This window comes from Castanea sativa, chromosome 7, assembly GCF_040712315.1.
Source record: "Castanea sativa cultivar Marrone di Chiusa Pesio chromosome 7, ASM4071231v1".
Classification (NCBI taxonomy): Eukaryota; Viridiplantae; Streptophyta; class Magnoliopsida; order Fagales; family Fagaceae; genus Castanea; species Castanea sativa.
The window spans coordinates 6,348,427-6,369,073 of record NC_134019.1 but is presented as its reverse complement, the minus strand read 5'-3'; the positions used below and the strand labels follow the sequence as shown (position 1 = coordinate 6,369,073).

The window sequence follows — 20,647 nt, the reverse complement described above, 5'->3', positions numbered from 1 at the left end:
TTATTGAGTACTCAAATGAGATTTGTCATGACTTACGAGCACTAACCAAATTATTTAGTGTGTATATACATATATAAAATTATTTATCCTTATTTTAGTTAAAATTTCAATTTTTACTAATTTAATATATTTTTTTATTTTTTAAATAATTATTTAACTAATTATGACGTCATCACAGTTCGACATCGGTATAACCTCAAAAACCTTGAACCTTTTATTTTTACAATTCATTGAACGGTCTGGGTTTCAAAACCTCAATTTGAGCCCTCCAAGCTCTTGCTACCAATAAATTTCTCGGAGTCTTGTTTTCACTAACTTTCTGGATCCCGCAATTTAGCTCGATTGCATCTGTCACTTAATAGCTCCTTCCAATGCTTCCCAAAGGTACCAAAACTTGACTCAACACTTAGATTGGGTGAGGTAAGTGTTTGGGCTAAGAAACTCTCAAGGATGTAGAGATAGAGAGGTAGGAGTAGAGGAAAACCAAGAGAAAATGTGTAGATGATTGTGGGTATAATAATCTCTAAGTCTCAAGTGCTTTTGCTAGAGTTTTCTCTCTGAAAAGCACTCCTTACATTTCGTGGGTAATGAGAGTATATATAGCGTGGGTAAAGAATTTGGTAAAATACTTTTTTTTTTGCCAAACAGAGAGTATCGTGGGTACCTCACGAGATGGTTTTTCTCACGAAGTACTCGTGAATTTTACAATCTAGCATGACTTTTCAGCTTTTAGTCATGTGCTTCACACGTGGCCTATTGCGGGGTACTCTTCTCGCGAGCTAGTCGTGAACTACATTGATTCTTCGTTGAAGTTTGATTCTTCACCAATCTTTCACATTCATACCTTACAAATAAACTCACATAAATACAGGGAAATGATTGAAGAAAATACAATCATTTTTGGCACGGAATTAAAGCTAACAAAGGCTAGTTGGAATCACAACTTTATAGATAGGATTCAATCAAGGATAAAGTTAAGCTTGGACTTGGGGAGGGGGGGGGGACTTTTTTTTAAAAATAATATATTATTTTGTATTAATTTTAGCAATATTGTTCTATAAAATTATACTTTGCCCCCCTAAAATATTATTGATTCTTTTAAGAATAATACACTAATACTATAGTTACAAATTTTTCTATAATATTTTTATAAACTGTTAAGATAGCAAATTCTTATTGATTCGTATCTGAGCCTACTACTAATATCATTTTTTTAGTTACCAATAACTATTCACCACATCATTAATTAATGAAAAAATGTTTGTATCTTTAACATTTTCCCCCTTTTAAAGGTCATAAAAAATTTACAGATCTAAAATCTAAAACAAAATATACGAGTTCAAAAAAAATTAGCGCAGCAACAAAAAATACTAATAGCAAAACTAAAAAAATTAAGCCCAACCAACAAATTTTACCTAAAACAAATAACCCAGCCCTTTAAAAAATTTTAAATAAAATAATTTTGTCCTTACCTTGCAGCAAACACATGCATCAAAGACAAAACACAAAAAAAAAAAAAAAAAAACCCTTAGCATTTATACAATACACAAGTTGGTGTAAATGAGCATATCGACTTGGCTACATCTTAGCCCTCCACATGGACTTTGGCTTGTGCCAATAGTGTGAATGCCATTGGAGGAAGAGAAGTATGTAGTTTGGCATGGACACCTAGCACTACCATGAGAGAGAATTCAGCTCCTGATGATCAGATGTTGCAAGACACCTTTCATTGATTAGTATGAGTTTGGACCACTGCCAAGGACATGTGTAATGTCCTCAGGCCTCACACTTAATTTCCCTCTCCTCCTCTTTGCTTGTCCTTCATGATAGTTGTGGGCGCAAGCGCCTGCAACGGGTCTTTCTTTTGGGAAGTATGCCTTGGCCTAAGGTGAACCATGGCGAAATGTGTAAATGGAGTCGTCACCTATATTAGGTCTAATAACCTTAAACTTAAATTCATTAATGGACAAAATGTACATTACACCTTTCAAGTTTCAACAATGTATGGTGCTTAATTAATAATGGTTGAATAACTAGACATTTACAAACCATCTCCAATATCACAACATTCAAATAGACTATTGGCAGCCCAAGTAAGCACCAATGCAAGCAGTCATTATAACGGTTATTTCAAAATAACAAACTGCTTTTGCTTCCTCGACTCGGATATTGCACTCCCAAAACATAAAAAATAAAAGTCGCCTTGACTCGGATGGTGTCTCTTGGTGTTTCTAAATAAAACTTTCAAGGGGTTCAAATTTGATAAATCATCTTTCACCAAATATCGATTTTTTATTTATTTATTTTTTAAGTTATACATATGCAGTGGTGAGTATGCAAAAATATTTAAAGCTATTTTTAATTTTTTAGGATCCAAAACATTTTTTTTTTTCAATTATTCTTAGTTATTTAATACCTCCACAACTTTTTTTGGCTTCCCTCCTTAACACCCCAATTAATTATCCTCGCCAATTATGTTATTCATCTCTCCATGTCAAACAGGATCATTTTCCATTTTTTTTTTTTTTTCTTTTTCTTCTTTTTAAGATATGCTACATTCACAAAAATTTTACAACAAATTCTAAATGACAAGTGTTAAACATAAGATTCACTTTGAAACAAAGACTACAACAAACGACACCGTTTATGATAAAAGATTGCCCAAAACTATATTGTCTCGTCGAAGGACACACACATGGATAAATCTTTTCAAAAGATCACACATGAAATAACTAAATCACATGACGTCGTTTTACTAAAGGCTGTGCATAGATCAAAACACGTCATCTTTTTGTTTCCTTTTTTCTTTTTCTTTTTTGGTTTAATCTAAAGATCCCTTTGTTTTCCTTTCCATAAGATTTTTTGTGTTTGGTTCCACGGAAAATATTTTCAAGTGTTTGATTATATTCTTCAAAATGTTATCATATTTTCCACTTGCTATTTTCTTATCTCTCAAACACATATTTAATAAAAAATAAAAATTTTAGATTAAAAGAAAACTATGATCAGGGATTGGTGGTGGCGACCAAGGACATTAGTGGAGTGTAGTGGTTGGGTGACAGACAGTTGGAGGTGGCGTGGTTGTTTGGTTGATAAATTTTGGGTGAGGGAGAAAGTGGTTTATTGAAAATGTAAGCATAAATTATTTTTTGCAATAAGTGCCCTTATTTTATGGTTAAGCAGGAAACAATTTTCGGTTGATCAACATTTTTTGTCGCTCCAAACATTTGTAAAGGCAAAAAATATTCAAAAATCAATTCATGTTGAACCAAACATAAAAATCTGTAAATTCTAATCCTTTGGTAGAGGATTTGAAACCTAAGCCTCCTCTCCTTTTCTTATTTTTCTTTCTTTTATTTATTATTTTGAAAAAAAAGTATTACTAAACTACACACACACACACACATATATATATTTCAACCCTATCCATGCACACCTCGTATAAACCTAAATCTCTAAATATAAAATGAAAAGAATTTATTTTTGAAAAGGAATAAATGTTTTTACTAATATATATATTGAAAAATGACAGAGTTTAGCTACAAAATTGGTTGTAGTTTAAGGTTACAACCTTATTCAATATCCTTTTATTAGAGGTGAATTTTGGCGAATCTACTATTGGATTATATTTTCTTTTTATATCCTCCATGATTGCAAAATTTTTAGAAAATTAAAAATCAATAGCTATGTCATCAATAAATTGTTTAAATTGCAAGTTTTTGTAATTTAAAATTATGCATAAAATATAAGTTTATAGATGATATAGTAAATAATACCCGATTGACACAAAATTTGACATGTGTATTAAGAGCATAAAGAATATACAATTTAACGGTTAGATTTTCAAAATATGTAGTAATATTTATTTTATTGAATAAGATTGTAGTCTTAGGCTAAAACCAATTTTGTAGCTAAACTTTGTCTATTGAAAAATATGTCAATATTGTCGGCACCATCGAGGGATTAACCAATGTCATCGTGCCAATTGGAGTCCAATTTTGCGCTACGTGTTTATCTAATTTTTTAATTTTTGTGGCAAGTGAATTATTGAGTACTAAAATTGAAGAATTTAAATTGAATTAAATTCTAAATCATATATATAATGAGAAACCATTACATATTTTAAAAATGTATGATTTAAAAAATATGTAAGCTAATACCATGTATAGTTTGAACCTCTTCTAAAAAAATATATAATTTGAACTGTGCAATTGTAATTATTTTTAATTATACTTGTGTATATGCATGGGGTTACATACTAGTTTATAGGTAACTAAACAGTTTGTTTTTGTCACATTTGTATTTTATCAATAGTTCTATGAATATGACATAAAAGAAATCTGTGAATAAATCCAAGAAAGATTGGAAATAAATTCCAGTCTTAAATCCCTGCCTTATTGCATGAGTGGCTGAAAAAAATAATATTATAATTCTGTGATTAATTAAATCCAAAAAGACCGGAAAAAATTCCCCATTATAGAAAAGAGTATTTTTTAGTGATACAACAAAAATTTATAACAATTCATAATTGATAAAATTTGAATCCAAATATATGTTTGAATGTATATTTCTAATCCATTAAGTAACGATCTATAAGACCATATATTTACTTATTTTATTTAAACACATAATATGACTTGTTTAAACTTTAAAGTAGTGACCAAAACTACGCACAGACTATTTTTTTAATTATCACATAATTATAATGAATTGGTATAAAATAACTCCAACATATTTGAAGCCATTTTCTTTTAACAAAATTTTCAAATGAACATTCACATTATATATGGGTAGGGGACACTAGATTGTGGTGGACCATGTGAAAGCCGAGGATGTTAGGAAATTGTTGTACAGGAAGACTTGAAAGTTTGACGACTGGACTTTGGCTCTTTGCTCATTTACTTGCACGGCAGAAGTTGACTTTGACTATGACTTGGTAGCATCTGCACCTTCACCTTCACCTTCATCTTCGCAATCTTATAATCCTATAAGAAACCCGGTTTCTGCGACTCTTGTAAAATGCGTTCAACTTGAGTTTATCAGGTACCATTTACTTTTTTATGAATACAAATGTTATTTCTCTCCATGGGTATTCATGCATATGTACAACTCTTACTTTTCCTTTTGCTTCTGCGGGAAAAAACTTGTCTTATGGTGCACCCACTTGGGAGTTTTGTTCTTGAAATAAATGAAAAATTGGTTGTATTTTTGTCTAATCTGTTTCCCATTTAATTATCCAGGGATCAAAATTCTGATTTTCAAGTAAAGTTTTCTGGGTCTATGCAAGTATGGATTTTATGAAGGTTGTCGCCACTGTATCACTTGTTATTCGTAGCCTTTGGAGTCAACTTCGGAACGGTGTAAGGTTCGTCTCTTTTGCTCAGCTTAATTTGTGTCGCCAATTTGAGCCTCTGAATCGTTTCAAATTAATTAATCATACTTTTTTTTCACTGTTTACAATTAGCTAGGTAGGATAGTTGCAGTAAAACATGGTAAATGTTGCCTTCACAAAATTATTGATTATAAAATACTCCTAACATTCTTGAACTACGTAGGCCATGTCTTATTTTTTTAGAAGACAAAATGGTTAGTTGTAAAGTGAAAATATAAAAATAAAAAATCAAACTTGGTAGGCTGGTACTCTTGCAAATAAGCAAGCATCTACCTTCCAAGAACTTTCTTTCGACTTATACTACTCAAAAATTGACCCTTCCCACTCTTGTGACTATCATTTTTCTTTTCCCACTCCTCATTGTTTATTTTCTACTCACCTTATCTTTTTTGTCTTCTTTTTATTCAAGAGTTCTATCACACACACATAGATTCAATATATTTTCTTCACCTTTCATAATTTGCTACATCATAGAGCAAAAAAGTTGTGTAATAATTTGCGATTTTAGATTTTTTTTTTCCTTTCTATTATTTCATTATCAGCGTCTCATAGAACCCTTTCACACTCTCTGTTCTCATCTTTCTCACCTTCTTTAGTTTAGCCCTCTTTGACCTTCTCGCCATATCAAGCAAAACTTGTCTCTGCAAGTCAAGTGCTAAGCAACATATCACCTCCAGACCTATATCAACTAAGATCAAGTACAGTGGAGTCGAGCTAATAAGGCCATCTCTTTATTTCCACCCGGAATTAGTATTTTGGCCGGCACACCAGTTCAAGCGGGTGCAGGTCGGAATTTGAAGTGAGACGTACCCCTTATTCTAGATGATCGATCTACCCACTGGAACAACAATGGGAGGGGATTTTCAATCTTTAACATTTTCCTTGGAAACACAAAAAAAAGAAAAAAAAAAAAAGAAGCAAATTAAATGGCAAAATATGTTGCCATAATTTGATATCTACAATAGTACAGTGAAATTTAAATCTTGGTCATTTTCTTTAAAAATATTATAAAATATCAGTAAGTTATAGGACTTCAATAATTTTTTTCTCCTTTACTTATGCGTTGACGCTTGACAGTTACATTTTTCCTCTTTTTAATTTTTTGGCCAGAAGTTTAAACTATTTAGTTACTTCTAAATTAGTTACTACTATTATGGAGTCATTGATGTGTTTGTAACTTTGTATAACAATATTTGTTTCCTGTAAATTTGGATTTGAGAGTTTAAATCTAGTACCTATTTGCATAGTTTGAGAAGGCAACGATTGGATTTGGGCCAAATCCACCAAAGGATTTAAAACCCAAAATCCTTAGATTTTAAATAATGTCCAACTCTTGGAATTTAAGACATAAAGTAGGTTTTGAGTGTGTTTTGATCATTTTGAAAGTTTAAAGATTATTTTGATAATGGGAAGGTTTGAGAACACTTTGATTGTGGTCTTTCACTGACCAAATTTTATGTTTGCCATGTATTTGTTCAGTAATTACGACATCGAGAGGCAACCTCACAAGGATGGTGGTGGTGATTCAGCGTCAAAAAGAACGAGGACAAAGACAATTATTGACCCACATGGAAAATTCTTACAAAGGTGGAATATAATATTTGTATTGTCGTGTGTGATCGCAATATTATTGGATCCCTTGTTCTTTTACCTTCCCGTGATCAATGGAGACAGAAAGTGCATTGAATTAGACAAAAGGTTGTGGACCAGAGCTCTCTTTTTGCGATCATTCAACGATATGATTTACCTAATGCATATCATATTACAATTTCGTACTGGTTTTATAGACAAGAAACTTCAGAAACTTGGAAGGCCTGCGTTAATTACAGATTCTTGGAAAATAGCTCAGAGGTATTTGTGGCCGTACTTCCTATTAGACCTTCTAGTTATTCTTCCCATCCCACAGGTATACTTCTGTTTAACTATAATGTTTATATAGAGAATTATTATTTTCACCTCCTGCTGTAATTAGGCTAACAAAAGAGCATTCACACAAATTCACACCCAGTGCATGTTCTTTATATTTGCAGAAATTCACCTGACTATAACTCTCAGTAAAAAAATTAACATAATTACTTATTTTAAAAATGTAATTGTTAGATTGCATGTTTTTTATATTTTTAACACATAAGTCAAATTTCATACCAATTTAATGTTATCTACTATTTGATTAATAAACTTATTTTTTATGTATATATAATAATATACTACAAAAATTTGATTGATAATATAACGGTTAATCTTTGATCTTACAAAGATACTGATAATATCTCATCTTATGATATTAATAAAACTCCATACAATTAATATTCTGCCATGGTCTAGATGTTGATCTAGACTTCTATCTATTAAATTTATTCCCGTGTAATAATTTTATTTATTATTAAGAGGCATAGATGGTTTTATCAATTTTCATGTATTGGCTTGGAAGAATTTTTTTTCTAAACTATTTTCTTTTATGAACTTTTCCCATTCTTAATAGAACATAGTGATTGGTTTTAATTTTTAATTTTTAAAGATAAGGAATAATAAATTATTTCTTTTATAAGAATTGCCAAATTAATTTTTCAACAAGGAAAATAATTTTCCTTCAATACTAAAAAACTTCAAACAGTCTATTAAGTGAAAAGGAAAAGTTTTAGACTATTTCCAACTCAGAATTATCTTTAAATTAACTTTGTCCTATGCATAATTACATTTATTCATTAACTGTAAACACTAGTGTAATCTTTCAGGTGGTAACTTCATGGATTTTTTCAGAAATGGCACAAACGAAATCTTCAAATAAAATAAAGTTGTTCAACTCTTTTGTTCTGTTACAATATGTGCCAAGAATTCTCCCAATCTACCTATCCTGGAAGAAACTGATAAGAAGTAACGAGAAAATTGAAAAAACCATATGGTTTAAAGCTGCACTGAACTTCTTTCTGTATCTCCTTGCTGGCCATGTAAGTTTGATTACATATACAGATTTTATATAAATTTAACCTTGACAGTTATCGAATGTTATCTATGTTTTGATGGTACATTTGATAAAAATTTAGCCCTTGAAGGAACCATCCTCGGCCAATCTTAATTTTATATTGCAGTACAATATAAATCATAATTGTCGAATGCTATTATTATTATTATTATTCTTTTTTTTTAGTAGTAGTAGTAGTTTTAATTTTTGCAAGTACACGGATTAAACCTCTAGTGCTAACGTCTTGAGAATTCTCACTAATCAATACCTTGAGCATAACAGGTTTTTAAAATTGGTAGCCTAGCATTTGTTTTGGAGTAGACAGTTGTAGACCAATTATTCTATAGTAGAAGATTTTATTGAATTAGGTCCTATGATTTTTTCATTCTCATTTGAGGGATTTCACATAACAATTTGGTATCTTGATTGTGAGTTTGCATGTTGAATTTTTTGTTTTTGTTAATTATTGTGTTTGGATAGTTTTACTTGGAATGCCTATTGAATTTGCACAAAAGCTAAAATTAAAATAATTTCTTTGCATGTGTTGTATTTATTGCTATTTTTCCCAACAGTCTATACATAATAGCACTTTATATATCTAAGACTAACAATATGTGATCCCATGGCTTAACTTCAAAAGTAGTTTTCTGGTCATGAAAGTTTAGAAGAGAATCTATTTTTTCTCTTTTAGAATGATTATTAAGTATTACTTCTTTCTTTTGATTTTATTGTAAAAACAAAAATCATATAAAGGAATTCAGCAGAAGTTTTATTTAATATCAGTTTAGGAATAATTTATTTAACTTTTTTTTAAAATTTTTTTACTGAAAGTATACTAAAATATATTTGCATTTTGAAAAAAAATAAAGAATATTTAAAAATAAAAGAGGTTTTAAAAAGTTGTACATAAAAATTAACTTTTTATTTATTTATATTTTTAGAATGACATAAATTAAACTAACTTATAAGCTAGTTCTAAACATACATTTAATTTCTCTCTTATTGTTAGGACAAAAAACTTTACCTTTCAACTAATTGAACCACTGTTATTGTTGTTTCGTTATAATATGTGCAGAATATAATGATGTTTAATGAGATGCTGGTTTTTTAGGTATTGGGAGCCTTTTGGTATTTTTTCTCTACTCAACGAATGACAGCTTGTTGGCATAAATATTGTGAAAGACATACTGGATGTGTCCAAAGTTCTTTCAACTGTGACCTCAATGAAGGAAATCACACATTTCTTAATAATGTTTGCCGTATAAATAAACCAGATGCAAAGCTATTTGATTTTGGAATATTCCTTGAAGCCCTTCAATCTGGTGTGTTGGAATCCACGGATTTTCCACAAAAATTATTTTACTGTTTCTGGTGGGGCTTGCAAAATCTGAGGTTTGTACACAAATTAGACTCTTCTGTTTCATATTAAGCGACTCTTAAATTTGAGGTTTGCGTTGTCGAGTCATACTTTGTGCTTTTAGTTATAATTTTTCATATTAGCATCTCAACTCATACATTGTAGTTGTGCCTGTTTTGCAGTTCACTTGGTCAAAACCTTCATACAAGTAACTATATATGGGAAAACTGCTTTTCACTTTCCGTTTGTATCTTGGGCTTGTTGCTCTTTCTCTATTTTTTGGGAAATTTACAGGTTAGTACCCAAGGGCCAACGTTTTTTCTTCTCTTATTTACATTCTTTTTAAATGGTTTAACGCTTTTAGTTGTATAATTATGAATTGAAAATATTTTAGGGAGAAATAGAGGGTGTATGTTTCTAGATAGGAAGTAAAGGAAATAGATACTTACATAACATTGCCTCAATCAAATGGGGTATTGAATTTATTTATTTATTTGGTTATTTAGTCAAAACCCAATGAAAAATGGTACAAGCAGCACAAAAGTATTAACATACATAAGCTCTTTTCTATATTGAATTCTTCTAGTATCACAAACAAACTCACAATTTTTGTCATAATTTTTTTGTGGCAAACTTTGACCGGCTTCTTGTTATCTTTTAATAAGTCTACTACTTTTTATCCATTAATCACAGTCACATGAAGAGTCATAGCAAAATGTGTGTTTTTTTTTTGGGTGGTACTAGATTTTTTGTTCCAATTCCTCCAAGCCTCCCCAAGGAATTTCGTAAACCAATCAATAATTTATTATCGTTCACAAACCAAGTCCTAATGCTATTGTTTTTTAAATTCCGAAAAGGGAGAAGTATTAATTAACTTGAAGGTTGATCTTAGGTGTTTCTCAACTTTAGGGCCATAATTTAGTGGCACAATGTGATGCTCTAAAATTGTTTTTATTTTTTTTAAATAAAAAAAATTTTAAATGGATGCATTCTGTTACATATTTTAGGCAAATCGAGCTTACGTGTAGAATTGGCAGATGTATATGCAGTTGGAAACTTCAAGATCAGAAGAGGTACGCATGAAGATGAAATCAAAAAAACGAACAAAACAAAAGGAACAAATAGAATTGTGGATTTCCAAACACCATCTCCCTAGTGAAATGAGAAAGCCAATTATAGATGACATGAATCAGAGATTTAAAGAAGATGAAGATGTTTACTTGGAGAGCCTTCTTCCTAATCTTCCTGGGGAACTTCAGAATAATGTAAAGGAGCATATCGGCCTAAAGCGACTAAAAACTGTGAGTTTCTTCGCCTCTATAAATATGGTATATAACTATCAAGAGCCTATAGCACAATTAATACTTTTTTGTGTTTTCATTAAAAATGTCTAAAAATCAAATCTCCATTCTCCAACTATCGAATTATAAAAAATATTTGTGTAATTGATTGCCCTATTAACATAATAACAAGGAATGGTATCACAAATTTCATGCCAAACATTAAAGAAGGTAAACATGATCAATATAATAATGGTTTTATTATCACAAAAAAGCAACTCCTACGGCTTTATTATAGGCAGAAGGTAGTGTAAAATAATAGTTTTTCTCAGGTTCTGTCGAAATAATGACATGTGAGTTTTGTATGTAATAATAAGATGCTATATTTTGAGGTTTTGATTGTTTTACATTTAGTAGTGTCCACACAATTTTGGATATCAAATTTCAAAATCTGAGGATATTGTGTGAAGTTTGTGTAAATTAGGGAGGGTAGAACAACGGTTTTTCTATATTATGTACAAAAATTCAAGAAAGTTCGATCTAAATCTAAACTCTCATGTATTGAAGTTAATACATATAATTTAATCGAAGAGGTATTTGACAAGTGTGCGATCGTGTGTCCAATTTGGTACATGTAGAATAATACTGTAAGCAAAAATGTAAATTTTAATAAGCATTCTTTTTCGATCAGTACTAATTGTTACAAACCTTCAAACCCCTTAATTATTGAATTCATCTAAATTATTTATTTATATAATTTTTTTTTTTCTGAAACACATATTGATTGTTTAAGATGTGGTTTAATTTAGGTAGAAGTGCTTCGAGGAATGGAAGAGCAAATGTTGCGTACGATGTGTCACAGTCTGAAACCAATGTTCCACAGTGAGCACAGCTATATTATTCGGGAGAGAGATCCAATCGATGCGATATTCTTCATTACGGATGGCATTGCATGGACCTATACAAATACAACCAGCACTAATAATGGCGAAGAAGGAACTGTCCTCACACAGGCTGAGCGTCTTGTAGAAGGTGAGTACTTTGGAGAAGAACTTTTGGAATGGGTTCAGAAATCCACAGCCTCAAGGAACAACCGATCCAAACTCCCAGTTTCATCAAGAACTCTCAAAGCCCACACAAAAGTGGAAGTTTTTGCTCTAATGGCACAGGACTTGAAGCAAATATTGCATTCTAAGTTGTCTAGTTTAGGCCCTGAGCAGTTGCCATCGGCGGCAGCTTCTGTTGTACAAAGAATCTGGCGCTGCAAGCACCCGAAGACTGAGGATAGCGTTGGTGGTTCAACAAAACTTCAGAATAATGCTGTTGTTAAATCCAAGAAGGCAGCTTCTATTTTACTACCACCTTGTTACCGGCTTAGCACCAATCCATAGACTGATCATAGCTCCAGAAGCGCCTGACATTGTTGTTGCAAAGCAATAGGTTTTTATTTTTATTTTTTTTTATTTTTAATATTTAATTAAGAAAGATATAGTTTGTTTTGAGTGATTATATTAATTTTCTTTTTATCAAAGTGATTATATTAAAATTAGGAAAAGATGAATATGTATGCGAAATGATGAAGTGTTTGATGCCAAACTTTTATGTTTACCCTTTTACACAAAATGTAGCAAATGTTATACATATTTGCAAAAAGTATACAATATTTACCACTTTTTGTAAATATGTATAATATTTGCTACTTTTTATTTGTATATAGTATAAATTTATATTGTACCGTATTATATGGTACAATATAAATTTATACTATATATAAATAAAAAGTAGCAAATATTAATTATAGTATAAGGGATGCACAGAATTTGGGTGTCTAATGTTTTTTTTTTTTTTTTAAATGAATAATGCTTTTAAAAATAATGGTAGAAATTTTTATTGATAATAAAACTATATCCTTTGAGTATAAATCTTAATTATATTGATCGCTTCCATTAAGAAGGATGGACCACATCAATCCATTCCACTCAAGCGTGGAATAAATATTACATTTACATGCATAGTGGGCAGGAGCCCTATCAATTTGCTTTATAATAGATGGGACACTAACAAAGCCCCACTCACTTTGCATGTTTTGTGCACCTGCCTCTAGCGTCTTCAAGAACCATACCTTACCAGAAGTTAAAAATATAGGATTGGTGGTGTTCATAAGTCGCAGTCCAGCTGCAAGAGTTCCTTTAAAAACAATCTGTTACATACCATAATGCCTTTCGCAGTTTCACTCGCTACATCAATGGCGTGAACCACAGCTAGCTAGTGACTTGTACGCACCTTATTTGGCTCAATGAGGGTTCATACGTATCATATGATATGTATTGTATCAAGTGAAAAAAATATATGTTAAAAAATCTATTAAAAAAAAGGGATAAATTACAACAAAAACAGGATAAAAATGAAGTTGAGCAAAAAAAAAACTATTAAAAAAAAGGAGAAATATTGTACTTCTTTACCACACTAATAACATTTTTTAGTGAAATTCTTTGGCATTTTAATTGGGTTGGATTTCTATTTACTCAATATTTTGAATGTATACTTGGAGGTGGGGGAAGAATACAAAACCCACCTATATTATTCTCATTTTAAAAATATTCAATTATCTCACTCCTCTTCCCTTATATATGTGTGTGTGTTTTCTCAAAAAAAAAAAAAATCTTATTTTTTTTTTTGGGGACATTTTTATACAATTTTGGCGGGCTTTTTTATATGTAATGGGGGGCTTAAGAACTTATTCAAAATGTTTGGGGGCAAAGAGAGCCTTAGGCCTAGGCCTTAAGCCAGCCCAGTATGCATTAATAGATTGTTTCGAGAGGTTCATTAACAATGTGGTTTGAATCTTCGTTGAGTTGTTTAATTTGTTTAGATTATGCTTTTTTGTTTTTTAATTTTTGATGATTTTTTTTTTGGGGTCTAGAACTTGAGCTCATTTTGATTTGCATGTTAAAGGGGTGTTTGGTTTATATTTTCAAACAACAATTTTCAGTTTTTAAACAATATTACACGTATTTCAACACATTTTTTCACCCACACGTATTTCTATAAATGTTTTCAAACAACAACTTTCAGTTTTTAAACACATATACCAAACGGGCCCTAAATTACTTAAGTTAATTGTACATATGAACAGAAAGAGATATAGCATTTCCACTTGAGTTTGGATGCATTAACAATGGCTTTTTTTTTTTTGGTCCTTTTAGATTTATAATATGAGATTTTCTAATTGGTTCATCTTATTATCATGGTTTTGAAACCCATACCGTTCGATGAACCATAAAAAGGAGAGGTTCAAGGCTTTTGAGGTTGGCTCGAGGTTGAACCGGAGTCGAATCGTGATGACATCATAATTAATTTAATAATTATTTAAATATAAATAATTATATTAAATTAATATAAATATAAAAATTAACTAAAATAATTAAATTAAATATAGAAATTTATCCTTCAAATGTATTTTTTTATATCATAACTTTCACAAATCAAATAAGAAATACCAAATACTAAGCAAATGTAGATATGGTATTCTTTATTTATTTACATGTTGATTAGTCATACTTGTGATAGCAATAATAATATACTAATTAGAAGGACACTTATATTATATTAAATAAAATAAAATTTTAAATTAAAATAATTATATACGCAATTAAAGTAATTTAAGAATTGCACTATTTTCATTTTTTTAAGCACAATTATAAATTTAAATACCTATCACTTATTTATAGACCCATTATTTTTTCTCTATTAGTCACTCTCTATCCCATCAGAATTACAACAAAAAATTCTATAAGACAAATTTCGGTATTATATTTTTTCTTTAAAAAAATTGTAAATATTAATTAAATTTGATGGTTGTCACATTACGTTGGGGAAGGTGAAAAAAACGAATGGCTAAAACACTTCTACCTTTCCCATGTAATCACATGGAGGTGGAGGGGCTTTGGAATCACAAATAAAAAAAAGAATACAAAAACTATAAGAGAGAGAGTGGAGACGGACAAAAGAAAGAGAAGGAGAAAAAGAAGAAAGAAGAAGAAGAAAAGAAGGAGAAGCAGCAGCACAGGATGAAGCGTGACAGACGACTTGTGTGGGCAACTTGCTGTTTCAAGTACTTGGTGCAGCCCCTGCTTAGTTGTTTTCTTCTTCCCTGTTTATTATTATTTTTTCCTTACCAATCCTTTGGTTTTAGATTTGAAAAAAGCCCAAAGTATTCTGGTATTAGCTGAAAAAATGACCGTGAAAACCGTTCATGGTTTTAGGAACCTTGCAGTTCGACCGTGGTTCACACGGGTCTATGTTTTTTTTTTTTTTTTTTTTTTTTCATAAAGAGGTTCTTAAGGTTAAAAGAATCAGAATGGAGAGAGGTTCGCGGTTAACCTGGTCAGACCGTACGGTCCAGTCCGGGTTTCAAAACCATGAGATAGCACTCCATTTCTTATGCTACTTGTCGTTTATCCTTGTGTTCCTTTGAGCGCAACAAGTGGAGACCAATTGCTTTCATCTTATTTTTAGATCATACGTGATCTCCCACGCCACCAAACGACCAACAAAGGCCTCTTGGACTTACTCACTTAATGCATTTATTTTGTAATGCCAAATAATATATGAAAAATGCTAGAATCACAATCGGAGTCAGGAATTTATCTTTGAGGGTTATATTTATATATATAGATAAAATTTTGTGTGTGAAATCTAAAATAGTAATGTACAATACTTCATAACTCAATATATCTTATAAACAAACTAAATACAAGTTAATTTTTTTTGAAGTGCTATATACATGTTAATATAGTAGTATATACTGTATATCTTAATTAAATTAATAAAGTATATTTATAAATTATAATGTCATACGATATATAATATATTAATTATTATAACAACAAATAATATATTATAAGGAAAATAAAAAAGAAATTAAATGAAAAGTAAAGTAACGGAAGAGCACTATACAGGATTGAGGGGCCTACGGAAATTTCAAGCTTGTCTTTCACGCTTTCTTGTTTAGTCTAGTCACACAGAATTTTACTTTTATATTGTAAACACAAAACTATGGCAGTAGTGGGAAAAAAAAAATGAAAGAAGGCAAATGCCAACGAAGAGAGAGAGAGAGAGAGAGAGAGAGAGAGAGAGAGAGAGAGAGAGAGTCACTTGTAAGAGCACTATGAGCAAAATTTTTAGCAATTGTGTGGGGAACTTGGTGGTGTGGCAAATTAACAAAACTGCCAACCTTTTAATTTTTCTATTCTTGTGGTACAAGTAAGCCCTAGATGCGTTGGGATGAAAATTAGAATTTTTTTTTTCTTTTATTTGTTGAGATAATTGTTAAAATACTTATGTATTCATTTTAGAAATGCTAAATGTTTAATTATTGTAATTTTTTGACATATATATTTATGGATTGTATTCTATTTTGCAATATTTTTACAAAATTCTTATGTGGCCAACATCTTATTGGTTTTCATTTAGGTCCAATATTAATATCACTTTTTTCATTTATCAATAATCATTCACCACATCAGCAGTTTGTAATATTTTTTATAAAATAGTTTATATCTCTAGCATTATTATTCTATTTAAATGAAAGTTATGTTTATTTTTAGAATTTCTTAAATATATATGTATATTATCGAGGTATGGGGGGCCAAAATGATAAGGTTTTCTTAAAAAATTTCAAATTATTTAGGATAATTCTAAAAAAAATCCTTAATTTTTTTGAAAAATTGTGGGGGTGGGGGGAGGGGGGGGGCAAGGCCCCCCTCGGTCTTATTGATGGTCTACCACTGAATACAATTCTTTTGGATATTTAACAACGGTGGAGCCAAATTTCTAGGGGTACAATTGCCCTCTCATAGGTGCAAACTTATAAATTTTTATTCAAAAGATAATGTATTAAATGATTTTTTTTTCTTTAAAAAGTTGGAAGACGAAAGAAATTGAAGAATTTCTTGGGAATCCTACAAGATCCATTCGTTTTTTTTTTTTTTTTTTTTTTTTTTGTGAGAGTTTCAACCTATAGTGTCTGTTACTGATGATAGCTCTTTATTATCAGACCAAAACATTAATTGAGCTAATTGGAACCCACTTACATATGTACAAGTTATATCTTTTTTTTTTTTTTAGGAGAATGCTTAAGATATATTTGGTGTAACATTGAAATAGTTACACATTTTTTATATTATAGTTCTCTAAAGGATCTAACAATAAACACCAAGGAGTTGGCTTAGTGGTTTTTCAAATCATCCTTAAATATTAATTGCTTTACACATCAGCTTGCTTAATTAATTATGGTATCTTTTTTTCTCTGCCTTATTTATTGCATTTGCAAGCATCTTAAATGGAATTTTTTTGTGTGCCAAATCTACACCAATAAGAGCATCCATATCAGTTCCTTCATTTTACACATCCACTTTTACACTAAAAATCCACTTTTTCTATTTTACACATCCAATTTTACAAAACACCCACATTAGTTCATCTATCCTACCACACTTTTTAATTAAATAATCAATTTTCTTTAATATTTTATTATTTTCCCAACTACCTCATATAATTACCGCGCTCTCTCTCTCCCAACTCATTTCTGATATTTGCTCTCTCTCTCTCTCTCTCTCTCTCTCTCTCTCTCTCTCTATACCCATCTCTCAGACTCTCCCTTTCCCTCTCGATCAACTCCCTCTCCGATCACGAGCTCAGATCAGCTCTCCCTCTCCGATCATGAGCTCAGATCAACCCTCCCTCTCCGATCCATCTCTCAGATCAACTCTCCCTCTCCGATCCACATTTCGCTGCTCCGATCAAAGATCCGCGGCTCCGATCCAAGATCCGCTGCTCCAATCACCGATTTGCTGCTTTGATTAACGATCCGCTACTCCGATCAACGATCTGCGGCCCCGATCAACGATCCGCGGCTCCGATCCACAATCCGCGGCTCCGATCCACGATCCACTGCTCCGATCCGATCCACAATCCGCAGCTTCGATCCACGATCCGCTGCTCCGATCATCGATTTGCTCCTCCGATTAACGATTCGCTGCTCCGATCAACGATTCGCTGCTCCGATCAACTTCGCTGCTCCGATCACGATTCGCGGCTCTGTGTTTGTGTATCTTTGTTTTTTTTTAAGCAAGTGTATCTTTGTGTGGGTGTGTTTGTGTGTGGGTGAGTTTGTGTTTGTGTACATCTGAGGAAAAAGAAGAAGATGAGGAGTTGAGTTTTAACTACCTGGGTTTGTTGAGCACGGAAAGGAGAGAGAAAGAAAGGAGCGAACGGAAATGATAAAATAATGCTATAAACGAGCTACAGTAACCGTGTTAATATACACGATTACTGTAGCTCGGGGATGAATTTACAAAATTTTAGACATTTTTAAATCCACTGATGTGGGTGTTTTTTTGCTTAAAATGTGTAAAATTGGTAGTTATGTTTATTTTAGAAATTTTTACATCCACTGATGTGGATCCTCTAACTATGAATACAAAGATGACTGTATCCGGTAATACAAACAAGGATGGACAAAACGACTAGAGAAGAGTTATGCTGGAATAGAAGAATACAAATCCTCTGTACCACTTTTTGTGTATCACTCTATGTTCCACTAATCACTACTTGCCATGTGTATGATTGCTTTCCATTTTAAACTCCAATTATTTTATAAGGAAAGTAAAATGAAAACATGACAAGTAGTGATTGGTGAAACATAGAGTAGTAATAAAAAATGGTACAAAAGATTTGGACTCAGAAAAGAATGGGTTGAATAGAAATGAAACAAGTTCAAGTATCTTTATTATTATTATTATTATTATAAGAATTAGAAAGACAGTCAAATTACTCACACTTTGCTATGTGTCAAATTATAGCAAAAAATTGTGTAAAATATTGTGATACTACATTACTCTTAAAAATACTTAAAATATTTAATGCATCTAACATCATGTTGGGCAGCTGAAAAAAAGATCTATATCTCATGGCTGAAATTTTTTTGCTTTTATTAAAAAATTAAAACCTTTCATCATTTCCAATGTGAGCCACATGAAGGACTTAGGAATTCAAAAGAAGTAAAAAAAGTAACAAAAGTCTAAAGAAAGAAAGAGAAACACATAGTTCAACAGAAAATAGGAAATTACAGAGCTCCATCAATGGAAAAAAGAAAGAGAAGAAGAAAAAAAAAAAAAAAGAAGAAGAAGAAGAAGAAGAAGAAGAAGAAGTAGCAGCAGAAGACGAAGGCGTGATCGGCAACTGTGTTGGCAGAAGAAGAAGATACGTGTTACTATAATTTGTGTGTGTGTGTGTTTTTTTTTTTTTTTTTTTTTTTTTTTTTTGATCTGATGTAGTTTGTACATGTTTACTGTTTATTTGCTAAGCAAGTGTGGAGTTTGTTTTGGGCCTTTTGGCGCAGACCCTACTTCGATGTGTTTTTTTTATTTTTTATTTTGAGGAACTTGTCTTCTTCTTCTCTAGTTCTTTTTTTTTTTTTTTTTTTTTCTCCCCGTACAAACCCTTTGTTCAAGATCTAAATTTATCAGATCTCCTTCCGATCTTTGTTCTTTTTTATGTTCTTTCATTTCTTTTTCATTTCTTCTAGATCTGATCATAATTTCATACCGGTGTATTGGCCAAAATTCATCGAAAAAGCTGAAACAAAAAGAAACCGTCCGAACCTCAAAAACTGATCACGGTTCTTAGAAATGTACGGTCCGACCACGGTTCGCACGGATCCCTGCTTTTTTCTAGTAGAGTGGTTTTTGAAGCTAAAAAAACTGCAAAATTGAGAGGTTCGCGGTTTTTCCTGTCGGACCATATTATCTGGTCCGAGTTTCAAAACCATGATTACGACCACATGAACAGAAAGAAGCTTGGGTTAATACCAGAAAAAAGAAATATATTTTGTTTTTACGCCAAAATGCAACGAGAATCCTTAGTGTTTGGGTCAATTGTACCATTAGTTTGTTATGCATGATTGACTCATGTGGTTTAAGAATTATCTAAAACTAGTTGCTAACCCGTGCAATGCATGGGAAAGATATTAAGTATAATATATGATTGAATCTTTGTTTATTTATTAAAAATTATATATTTTAAGGAAGAAAAAAAATTCTTGTACAATAATTGTTATGAAGAATAATAATATGAGAATGGTTGGGTCTGGAAAAAGAGTCGTAGGTATTTTTTTTTTCTTTAAGCATATCCAAACAAAAAGCAATTTATGATGATATGATTTTTAAGAAATTAATATTAATCATAAAAGGATTAGAAGAAGAATTTGAGTTATAATCAAATTAAAATATTTATCAACTTAGAAATTATAGGAGAATAAGATAAAGACAAAAAAAATTATTTATTTATTTTTAAAAAAAATACAAAAACATTTCTACAATTTTAGAAATTGAAATTAGTAATAAATGGATTAGAAGAAGAATTTGGATTGTAATATTAATATTAAAATTTATAGATAAATTAATAATAAAATGATTAGATGATGAATTTGGATTATAATCAAATTAAAATTTTTATCAACATAGAAATTATAGGAGAAGAAGATAATAACAAAATAATATTTTACTAAAATATAAAATGTAAAAGAAAAAGAAAAAGAAAACATAAATAAATAAATAATATAGGTGATGATGTAAAAAATTGTGAAGCAAGTC

At 31.0% G+C, this 20,647-nt stretch overlaps 1 protein-coding gene across 1 annotated transcript; it reads left to right on the top strand.

Annotated features, from left to right (window-relative positions):
- Nucleotides 1-4,915: 4,915 nt before the first annotated feature.
- On the top strand, nt 4,916-12,614 carry LOC142643710 (cyclic nucleotide-gated ion channel 1-like). Its single transcript, XM_075818418.1, has 8 exons — nt 4,916-5,043; nt 5,241-5,365; nt 6,872-7,298; nt 8,128-8,340; nt 9,466-9,746; nt 9,894-10,005; nt 10,749-11,012; nt 11,801-12,614. Exons 2-8 carry the CDS (start codon nt 5,289-5,291, stop codon nt 12,380-12,382), a joined length of 1,956 nt encoding a protein of 651 aa, XP_075674533.1. The 5' UTR covers nt 4,916-5,043; nt 5,241-5,288; the 3' UTR covers nt 12,383-12,614.
- The last annotated feature ends 8,033 nt before the right edge of the window (nt 12,615-20,647 follow it).